Below are 12,163 nucleotides of genomic sequence, written 5' to 3' on the forward strand. Positions count from 1 at the left end.
AAAAAAAAAAAAAAAAAAAAAAAAAAAAAAAAAAAAAAATATATATATATATATATATATATAATTTAAAAGCCATCATTGCCTCGATTATAAAGTTGATAAAATTAAAAGATAATTTAAAAATACAATAAAAACTACAAAACAATTATAATGCCTTTCCCCTCCCCATTTTCTGATGTTATTTAGACTTAAGTGTTTCTTAAACGGCGCTTCTTGAGAAGCAAGAGAAGCAACCAATTTTGAAGAAAGTTTCAGTTTTGTTAAAAGGCTGTGGGTTACGAGTGCCATGCAGTTAAATAACACCACTGGATTTCCCTTTTGAATGAACAAATACGTTATAGTGAGTCCTGAAATATACCAGCAGGAAAGTATATATTTAAAAAAAAATCTGCCTAGCTGAAATCCTCAAACTCATTCTTTTCCCACTTTTCTGTTTCCTGTCTTTGTCTCTCCTAGCATTTTCAAAATATAGTATGAAACTGAAGTGGGAAGGAGGGAATGAGTTAAAACTGTTAAATGCTTTGAAGAACCAGTTTATATCCATGCTTTTTAAAACAACTCATCTTTTGAATAGTTTTTGAAATAAGAAATGTTACTAGTTTGTGTCTTATTTTAGGTACATAGTGCTTAAATCACAAGTAAATATCAGCCTTAGATTTTCTTGGACAACCATAGGAGCTCTGATGCTGCTGACTACCTTGCTTAAACTGTTTGTAAGAGCTGGTAAAATCACTAGAGTGTATTCCGACCTATTCCACTCAAGTAGAGCATTATTTAAAATTACTGGCACTTCGAACCATTATTTTTGAAAAACCTAGATCCCAGTAATAACCATGAAGACTCCATTTCTAGATGGAAAACAATGGAGCAAAAAACAATATTGAAAAGAGAAAACAAATTTGAAACGAATCTAAACAAACTGGCTGGCCTAGGGATTGTGTTAATGGCACATGGATAGCTTTACCAGTATTTTCCTTTCCTTGTAGGTTGACTTTATACATTTAGTGAACCGTACTTCATAGTCAAAAATCAGTTCACTAGTCATGTAAGGAAAGATTACTACAGCATACTGAATGTGAGAAAAGTCAGTAGTGTGTACAAAGCAATCTGTAAGTTTTGATATACACAACTTTTGCTGAAAGTACAAATTTTGCATGTTATAATTAACATATCTAAGTTAGTGAAAAGTACCAACATAATTACACATTAATTGTATACACACACATTTTTTAATTTAAATATTCAGGATTTACATGAAGGCCTGAGAATAAACCTCACTCCAATCATATAACAACAGAGATTTCTCTTTCCACTCTGGCCTTACAATGCTTAATTTCTTCTTTCCATACCATTCCAGACCCCTCCCCATATCTGGAATCCTTTATCCACCAACAGATGCTTTTCCCCACTTTATTCTATTGCCAATGCAAGTCAGGAAAAAAGCTTAGGTAGTGAGATTGAGGCCTTGGGGGTGGGGGGGAACATTTTGGGAAATGTCCCTTTTATCTCTACGCTATATTCTTTAGTAACCCCAGAATCTAAACTAATCCCACTCCACCACTCCCAACCTCTCCTGAAGTTTTCTCATTGGCCTTATTTAGAGGCTGAGTCATAGTTACTATGTTTAAAAAACTAAGGAGTCTATTCTTTGTTAAGGGTACCTAAAAGTAAACCTAGATTTTTCTTCTGAAATGCAGGTGAATCATATACTTTGTGTGTGTGAAAGTGTTATGTATCCCTTAAGTTCCTATATTACTCACATAAGACTTCTGGAAATTTTGTTCTTTTTCCTATGTCTATTATTTTACCTATTATTTGGGTTCCCCAGTGTTAGCAGTTATAACTTCAAAGGACTGTGTGTGCCTGCTTCTGAGATACATGGGCAAAGGCAGCTTCTCTAATTCATGAAGGGAACTAGGAGAGGGCAAGGAGAACATCTGAAAGCATTTGGCATACTGATCTGCTACTTTGCTTTATTATGACCTCCTCTGATATCCTGAATTTCTATTCACTTTTTTGATTGTTTCATGTTTTATTCTTTTTTTCCTCTTGCATTTTAAATATTGGTGTTTACAAAGGGTATTTATTTCATCATTCTCTCTCTCTCTCTTTCAAAACTATCTGTTTTACCTGAAGGGTTTGTCTAACCTCATAACTTTAACTGTCCCTGTTACTTTGCTGATTTCTTGACTACTTCCAAGAGATTTCTGGTGATTTATTTTTGGATGCCATACCTGTACCTCAAATTTTAAAATCTAAGTCTGAACATGCTATTTTTTTTTTCTTCGAGACAAATAAAAAAACTCACTGTGAATACTGTATATAATTCTACACCTCACTTAAGGTCCACAGTAATTACCAACTAGTTCCTTTACCAAATAGCTTATAGCTCTCCCTCATCCCAATTCATTCTATAGGCTGTATCACACAAAGCACCCTAAAGGACAGTTCTTTATTCAAAAACTCTACTAACCGAAGATCGCAGGCCTCCTATCATGTTTGACCTGGATTATGACCAACTTTTCTAATCTGAATTTTCACTATTCTTCTGGTACTCTCCAAAAGTCTACTGAAGCACTCAAAGCTTTCCATTAACGTCAATGTCTACATCACTTCTGTATCCCCAGGTATGTAGCACAGTGTCTCATAGTCAGAGAGGAAAAGAAATCCAGTTCAGTAATAACAGGAGATGAGAAGAGAAAGGAGCTAAACAAGGTCAATCCAGAAAATAAAAAGGTGATATACATTGAGAAGCATTTCAAGTTTTCATACTCCAGACTGCAGTTCTCTCTTATACTACTCTGTCTCAGGAATCCTGAGAGCAGTGGCTCTCAATGGGTATTGCCTAATACCCTAGAGGGTGTTTTGAAAGTATCTTGGGTGGTTTTCGGCTACCTCAATGATTAAGGAATGCTACCAGCATTGTGTGGGCAAGGGCCAGGGATGCCTGATGTTTTGAAATAAAAGGGACAGTAATAGTAAAAAAGTTGTTCCTTCATTCATCACAACTTTGAAATTTCCTGCATAACTTTCATGCCAGTGAAAATCCAGCTTATAACCATCAAGCCTAGAGCTTAACATCATTTTAAATGTAAACAAAAACACTTTTCAGTTTTGATATGCAATCTTCTACAAAAATACAAATACCCCATACATAGATCATACTTTGTTTTTTCTGAAATTTAGAATTGCTCATTATTTTGAAAAAACTCCTATCACAAAAAGCAATGTTCCTCATAGTATTCTAATCACCAATATAACATACCTGTATCAGTCTCATTTGTACCTCTCTCTTTTTCTCTATCTCATTCTAGATTAATATCTTCCCTCTCAGAAAACACATTTTCCATATCAATGGTAAAGTCTGCGCTACAGTGAAAACAACATTAAACTCAAAGCAATTAAGTTTGCTATGCAGCCTCCATTTTCTCATGAGCTAAATGAACATGTGCTGTTTATCTTGAGTTGTTATGAGAATCAAATTGATAAAACAGATATAAAGTATCTTATGAAATATAAAGTCCCATATGTATTTTACAATGGAAACAAAACCATCGACAATAATACTCTAACAACAACAAAACAAAAACAAAAGAAAAAGTAAATAATAATACTTTAAAAATAAAATGGAAAAAAACAGTCCTAAAAAGTCTCTGCCTCTGGTATGTTTACCAAATAACAGTGTGGAAATTTAACAGCATACAAGATTTGTAATACATGAAGATGTAAGAGAGTCCAAATCTAAACCTATGTCGACCAATACAGCAGTCACATGTGCTGAAATGGAAAATAAGCGCTAGATTTAAAGAACTTACCACAAAAAATAAAATATATTACAAAAATAATTTCATCTGTTTTTTTAAAAGTGGCTAGTAAAAATTTAAACTTACATTTTTTGCTTACATTTCATTTCTCATATACTGCTTTAAATAAACAATGCAATAACAAAACTCATAAGTAACATTACTGATCTTCAGCTAATAGGACAATAAAGAATGTACACTCACTTCATCAGTGAGTTCTCCAAATACTGTTATGACGTCTATTAAAAGACTTGCAGTATAGAAGGACTTGATCATGTTTCTGGAAGAGAAAAGAGAACTGGTCTAGTTTAAATTAAAAACATTAAAATGTAGTATTAGTCACCTGGGTATAAGAAAAAAAATTCCAATGTTTATAAAAATACTCTGCAATTAGTGTTTTACATAAAAAAGAACACAATGGAAATCCTTTTGTAATCTGTTATTAGGAGAAAGTAATAATACCTACAAGTAAATATGCTTCAGTAAGGGTTTTATTATATGCTTTTGATTATAGAAAACATAATTATAGTATTATCTGAATCCACATCAAACCATAATGCTTTCTTTGTATTTAAATATTATGATAATAATGATAAATCATTTGAATTGGCTGGGGTATTTTTAAAATCAACATCATTGGGTCAGGCTGTGATTTTGGCTAAAATCAACTATTAGATTTTACTAAATGTTAAAGAATGGCTAATTAGGGTATATTTACTAAGAAAATAAATCTTCCCTGGGTATTTCTTCTTTCAGCCATTTTCTCTAAAAAGAAAGGTCTGTATTTGTAACCCCAAATCATTCTGAGGTTCTGCAATTAAAAAAAAAAATATATGTGGGCCGGCCCGGTGGCGCACTGCGCTAGTGCGCCGCTTGGGAAGCGTGGAGGCGCTCCCGCCGAGGGTTCGGATCCCACATACAGACCGGTTCCCGCTCGCTGGCTGAGCGAGGCGCGGGGGCAACACCGTGGGTTGCGATCCCGTTGCCGGTCCTGGTCCGGTACGGGGGCGACACTGAGGGTTGCGATCCGTTGCCGGACACGGAAAAAGACAAAACAAAAACATGATATACTTGAAGTTTTTGAACTATAACATAAACATTATAGCATAGACAGGTGTGTGCTCACCATGAAATAAACTTGTCATTTAACTTAGGTATTAATGTGATTTTACTCTTAGTTTATTATAAACAACTGTTTATCATTAATCAGGAAGTCAGAAAGTGTTCACTAGAAAACTGGACAATTCTGGTTAAATAGTGATAGAGTTTGGATGTGTTGTCTCTTACAAAACTCATGTGGAAATTTGATCTTCAATGTGGCAGTGTTGGAAACTGATTGAGTCACGGGGGTGGATCCCTCATGAATGGATTAATGCTCTCCCTGGGGGAGGAGGGGTGGTGAGTGAGTTCTCGCTCAATTAGTTCCCAGGAGAGTCGATTGCTTAGAGGACTGTGGCACCTCCTCTATCTCTCTCTTGCTTCCTCTCACCATGTGATCTGCTCATACCCGCCGGCTGCCTGCCATTTTCCGCCATGAGTAGAAACAGCCTGAGGCCTGTGCCAGATGCAGCTGTCCCAGAATCATAAGCCAAATAAACCTCTCTTCTTTATAAATTACCCAGTCTCAGGTATTTCTGTTATAGCAGCACAAAACGGACTAATACAAATAGTAACCAAATTTGTAATTTTTATTTTCTGCTTTCATTACTTACTTGTGAAATCGCCCAGCACGATCTTCATTGTCTGCATACAAAAACATTTTCAAAGCATAATTCTCCAAATGGGCACAACCAACTATTTCTTGAGTAATGGCTTCATTATCACCCAACTGTTTCTTAAGCTAAAATAAAATCAGATACACAGCTTATCATTTTGGACTCTCAGAAGTGTCTGCTTAAGTATAAGTAATCCTAATAATTATTTTAAGTAAATTCTTTTATATTCATTTCAATTTCAGTAAAAGATGAATCAATAAAATCTTGCCAAAAGAAAGTTGCTCTGCCCCAGTCCGATATATTTAAAACAAAGTGTAATGGTTACAAAACTTTGAAGAAACACACTTATGACAACCTGAAAGTATAAATCAGCTCTAAAAATCAAAATAACCAAGAATAAAAGATTAAATATATCATATTCATATGAATGAAGCATTGACAAATATTTCACAATAATACTGTATTATCCAATGCACTTTCAGTTACCCTAAACATGGAATCAGAAAATTCTTTGTGCTAAAAAAGAGATCTAATTCTTTTTTTTTTGACTGATAAGGGGATCGCAACCCTCGGCATGGTCCAGTCTGGTCCGGTCCACACCACGCTCAGCCAGTGAGTGCACCAGCCATCCCTATATAGGATCCGAACCTGCGGCCTCAGCGCTACCAGCACAGCACTCTCTGAGTGAGCCACGGGGCTGGCCCAAAAAGAGATCTAATTCTAAGTAAGATATAAGATGACAAGCGTAAAATCAGATTATGAAAGCTTTTTAAAGTAAGACAAATATATCAACATAACTTACAACTGGGTAAATTTTTAGTCTATATAACTCTTTACTACACATATAATAATTTATACTACTTAAAAACATCAAAGTTCCTACTTTTTACTCAGACAGTCATATTGGAAAAAAAACAACTTTCTGGAATATCAGATCTGAGCACCATACTGCTGTTTAATACTTGCTTTTTCAAAAATGTGACAAAGTAAAAAATTAAATTTAAAAAAGGCTTCAGGATTTTTAATGAAATCAGAAAGGAAATACTTTCATAATTACAACAGTATAATTTATGGGCCAGCAGAGATTTAATGTGTGAATTTCAGAAAATTTTTAGCCGTGCTTATCCTAAACAAAAACAGGAAAAAAACCCCCAAATCCACATGTAATACAAGGTTACTGTGAAATGATCTGTAAGGCAGATTTAATTCTAGAAAAATTTTAGTGGAAGTATGCCGCTTCATCTCATCCTCAACAGAAAATGTCTGGTGGCAAAAACATGATATACTTGAAGTTTTTGAACTATAACATAAACATTATAGCATAGACAGGTGTGTGCTCACCATGAAATAAACTTGTCATTTAACTTAGGTATTAATGTGATTTTACTCTTAGTTTATTATAAACAACTGTTTGACTTTTGTCTTATCTGAAAGCTATTATTATCTTAGGTATTATTGTTATACTGTGAAATTAATAGAGTTATACTCCATATAAAATGTCTGTTAAAGTTGGGATTCCACAAATACATTATCGTGTGAGAAAAATCTCCTTGCCACTCCAACCCCATCTCCCCAAAACAGAATACTCAAATTTATCTTGCATTCATTTAAGCAGCATTAGAAATGGAATGCCAGTAGGGCCAGCCCGGTGGCGCACTGCTACAGTGCGCCGCTTGGGAGCGCGGTGGCGCTCCCGCCGAGGGTTCGGATCCCACATACAGACCGGCTGCTCACTGGCTGAGCGAGGTGTGGGCGCAACACTGAGGGTTGTGATCCCATTGCCGGTCCCGGTCCGGTACGGGCACGACACTGAGGGCTGCGATCCGTTGCCGGTCACCAAAAAAGACAAAAAAGGAAAAAAAAAAAAAAAAAAGAAATGGAATGCCAGACAGGCTGCACGGGGAGCTGAATTCCCTCGGTGGTGCCACCAGGCCAACCTTGAGTGGTTAACAGTATCAGATGACAGGAGCTCTGGGTAAGTAGGCCAGAGAGCCACACCAAGTTAGAAAGAACACTACTGCCCATGGCTGCTTAATACAATTAGTCAGGGAAGTTCTGTCCTGGGATAGGCCTTGATCTGAATAACTTTCCAATGTTATATAAAAACAATGAAAATGATAAAAGGCTCTAGGCTGACCAGTGTAAATGTTTTGATTTTGGTTTTCAGTACATATAAACTTTGTTTCTCTAAGCAAAATAAAGATCAAATAAATAAGTTTCCAATTCTTCTGAGCAAGTCACATAACTAAATGAGCAAATAAAGTAAGCCACAGCTACTAATGTAACAGCCATGGAGACGAATTAATGAGTACACCTTGATTTTTTAAAAAAGAAAAACAAGGCAATTAATTTTTTTTTTTTGTCTTTTTGTCTTTTTCCGTGTCCGGCAACGGATGGCAACCCTCAGTGTTGCCCCCGTACCGGACCGGGGACCGGCAACGGGATTGCAACTCTCGATGCTGCTCCCGCGCCTCGCCCAGCCAGTGAGCGGAAACCGGTCTGTATGTGGGATCCGAACCCTTGGGCGGGAGCGCCGCCGCGCTTCCCAAGCGGTGCACTATCCAGTGCGCCACCGGGCCGGCCCAAGGCAATTAATTTTTTAAAATAAGTTTTTGGCAGCTGGCCAGTATGAGGATCTGAACTCTTGACCTTGGTGTTACAAGGCTGCACTGTAACCAACTGAGCTAGCCAGCCAGCCCCCCAAACAACTACAGATAGATCTACCATATGATCCAGCAATCCCACTTCTACGTATATACCCAAAGGAATGAAAATCATCATGTCGAAAGGATATCTGCACTCTCATGTTCTTTGCAGCTATATTTATAATAGCCAAGATATGGAACCAACCTAAATGTTCATTGACAGAGGACTGGATAAGGAAAAGGTGGTATAAATACAAAATGGAATACTACTCAGCCATAAAAAAGAATGAGATTCTGCCATTCACAGCTACATGAATGAGCTTGGAGAAAATTACGTTAAGGGAAATAAGCCAGGCACAGAGGGAAAAACACCGCATGTCCTCACTTGTAAGTGGGAGCTAAGAGAGACAGAAGGAAGGAAAGAAAGACCACAGTGGTGTGTTGGAGTTGCAGAGGGAGAGAGCATAGCTAGGGTTGCCAGGCTTTGGAAGTGGGAGGGGAGGGAGGTCAGGGAGTAACTGGGTAGAGGACCTGGGGAATAACTGCAATTTGTGGTAAGGGGCAGGCCGATAGCATTGATCTGATCATCACATCTTGGGCAAAGGTGGTGATGGGCAGCTTTGTACCCCATTAATATGCATAACCAATTAAAATAAATTAATTAATTAATAAAAGAGAAACTAGGGATGGCTGGGCATAGGAGTCAGAGGGCGAAGCCCTGACTACTAAGTGATACTATGGCTGGCACTGCCTTCGTTATGCACTGACACCCAATCCAATACATTCAATTTTCTCTTGATAGAAATCTCTACAGTGACCCATGAAGTTACATTAGGTTCAAGAAGATGACTCATTAGTCACCTACCACATTCCTCCTATGAGGGGAGGATGCCTGAACCTTAAGAGTATCTTGCTCTGGGACCAAGAGAGGGAGCAAGACAGGATAAGCAGTGAGTATCATTTTCTTCATTGTTCCTTTCACTAAATAAAATTTGTCCATTTTATTATTATAAGAGCTATTTAAGAATTCTTAAATCTACATGACTGCATGAGGGAAGGTTAGAAAGGGTTCATCACTTATGAAAGGATGATGAGTCAAAAGCCATCTACAATAACGTGGAACAAGATATAACAGTATATGCAATTTGAACCTACTTTAACTTATACTTACAACTCCCCTGGCAGTATGGTATAAAATTTCTTAAAAATGTGCTTAGGTTTTCTTCAGGTGTAATGGCATTGCTGATTATTGCCAAGGGAAAGAACTACTAAAATGACAATGCACACACAAGTGAAATAAAATGGCATTTTTTTTTTTTGTCTTTTTCGTGACCAGTAAGGGGATCGCAACCCTTGGTGTGGTGTCGCCCACACCACACTCAGCCAGTGAGCGCACCGGCCATTCCTATATAGGATCTGAACCCGCGGCGGGAGCGTCACTGCACTCCCAGCGCTGCACTCTCCCAAGTGCGCCACAGGGCCGGCCCAATAAAATGGCATTTTAAACACAATCAGAACATAAATTACCAGTGTTTAACTTACAGCTTCTAACTGATCCATTAGCTTTGATAAAAATTTACGACATTCGGGAGTTTTACTATCAATCTTCATTCCAGTCTGCATCGCATATAAGCGACCTACAAAAAAAATGAAAAATAAGATGATTTGAATGAAGTCATTTTTAAACATCATTTTCTATGACTAAATGTTTAAAATGTGTTTTGCTTAGTAACTTAAAATTTAAGTCAATTTAGAAATAAAATTTTATTTTAATATAGATTTTATTTATAAATATAAAGAACACAAAAATATTATCCAAAGAATGCAAGAGATACATGATGACAGATTTTTACCAAGTAAGGCCTTCTCTTTTGGCATCATGTTTAAGAAAAAGGAAAAAAAGAAAAAGGACTAGGTAGGTTCTAAGTTGTCAAAGAGACACACACTTTAATTGGTAGATCAGGGCACACAGAAAAACAACCATATGTACTGAAGCACTTGCCAAGAGCAAGATAAGTGATACTGATAAAATATAGGACATGAGCTGGGACTGTGGGAATCAAGACTTGAACCAAGGTTTACAGGGAGAATTGCTTTAGTCATTTTATGCATACTCATTCTTTAAAAATCCTTAAGATAAGGCTGAAGGTAAAGAACTGTTTGACTATCCCCACAACCTTAATAGCTTTCCCAGTTGGTAAGAGCTGTGGACAGTTTTGGTGGTAATTGCTGTCATCACTTGTATGTACATATAATGTCTGTAATTTACCTCATTTTACATTCAACAATATGTCCTGGAGATCTGTTTGTGCATTTTCCTGACTATGAAAATTGTATTAGATATTTATTAGATAGCTGTATATTCTCCTTATGTATTAGGATTGGCTATCAAAAAAAAAAAAAAAAAAAAAAAAAAAAAAAAACTTGTACCAATTGGTGTTTTAACAAATTGACTTGTAGCAATTCTTTATACAGTAGGAAGTAGGTATGTAACTTCCCACACCCCTACTCCAATGGAATCTTGTGAACACTATCCCCCTTCCCTGCTTTACTTTTCTCCTTAGCACGCAATCACCTTCTATTTATTTATCCTGTCTCTACTCCAACTAGAATTTAAACTCCCAAATGATGGGGATTTTAAGTCTATTTGGTTTGCTGATGTATCCCTGGCATCTAGGATAGTGCTTGGCCCTTGACAAACAATTTTCTGCATAGATAAATACATGAATGAAAGAATAGCTCATTCTGTGGCACTAATTTAAATGCCACTTTTATCATTCATTATCATATATCAAGTTATTATGGGAGAATAGAGACCAATTTTGGATATTGTCTATCCTGATGCTAGTCTGTTGGTCTGTCACTGTTTTATTTAATAGAGCTTTACAACCGGGCTTAGTATCTCTTAGGATTTCCAAGTCAATTATGTCTATGGACAAAATCCTCTTTAAAAATGTATTAATTTACACATGATACAGTTACCTATTTATTGTATCTGTATGTTTTTAATCTTAATGGTTTTATCTGAAGGAACCATTTTTTAATGCTTATGCTTTTAGAGCCACCTCATGTTATAGAGCTTGAAGTTTAATTTATTAATGTACTTATTTCCACATATCAAATATAAGGATTTGATCCACTGAAGTATTAAGAAGAGAAAAAAAAATAGAGTTCTAAAAGTGTCTCACAGTTTTACATTGCCATGCAGTATGACAGCATGGTGCTTTCACTATACACTAGCCAGCTTGGGGATCACTTTGACACACAAACTATTTTGATTCGAGGATCAAAAAAAAAAACCCTTATTTAGTTTAAATATTCATTGCTTTGATCACAAATGTGACCAAATTTTCTGTCTTTTTTCTTTTTCTTTTAACCAGACATATTTCTTTAGCAAGCTGTCCAGGTCCTCTTCCTATCTGACTATACTGGTTTTTAATTACCCGCCTCCATCCCCTTAAAGCATGGTTGAACACCCTTACCTTTCAAACCACTTGTATTTCTTTTGAGGTGTCCAAATTTTGTGCCTGTTTTAGTCAGCTTTTTTCTTAAAACTGACTAAACTCCTCAACCACTTCCTTTCTGTAAGTTGTTCAGGACTTTTATTCCAGAGTTTTTTGTGTTTTTTCCTAAAAAATTAGTTTTTGATTGCACATATTTATGGGATACAGAGTCGACTATCAGTATTTGTGTACAGTATGTGATGGCCAAATCAATATTATTAGCATGTTCATCATTACAAATTACTCTTTGGGACCCCTTACCCAGTTGCTCCCTAACCCCTCCTCCCCCTCCCCCCCCTCTATCCTCTAGGAACTATAGGTCTGTTTTCTTCTGAAATTTCAACATTTTATTGTGGACTCTCTTTCTCTCTTGGCTCCCACTTATGAGTGAGGACACGCAGTTTTTGTTGCATTTCTTTTTTTTTTTTTTTTTTTTTTTTTTTTTTTTTTTTTTTTTCCTTTTCCGGCAACGGATTGCAACCCCCAGGTTTCCCCCC

At 36.5% G+C, this 12,163-nt stretch overlaps 1 protein-coding gene across 1 annotated transcript in view; it reads right to left on the reverse strand.

Moving 5' to 3' along the window:
• The window catches only part of VTA1 (vesicle (multivesicular body) trafficking 1), a 76,257-nt gene that overhangs the window by 43,882 nt on the left and 20,212 nt on the right, over window positions 1-12,163 (reverse strand). The window contains exons 2-4 of the mRNA XM_008566245.1: window positions 9,706-9,800; window positions 5,516-5,643; window positions 4,008-4,083 (exon numbers count right to left, since the gene is read on the reverse strand). Of these exons, the coding sequence (XP_008564467.1) occupies window positions 4,008-4,083; window positions 5,516-5,643; window positions 9,706-9,800 (299 nt within the window). The remainder of the gene's footprint in view (window positions 1-4,007; window positions 4,084-5,515; window positions 5,644-9,705; window positions 9,801-12,163) is intronic.

The sequence above is a fragment of the Galeopterus variegatus genome, unplaced genomic scaffold, assembly GCF_000696425.1.
Source record: "Galeopterus variegatus unplaced genomic scaffold, G_variegatus-3.0.2 Scaffold230, whole genome shotgun sequence".
NCBI classification, from domain to species: domain Eukaryota; kingdom Metazoa; phylum Chordata; class Mammalia; order Dermoptera; family Cynocephalidae; genus Galeopterus; species Galeopterus variegatus.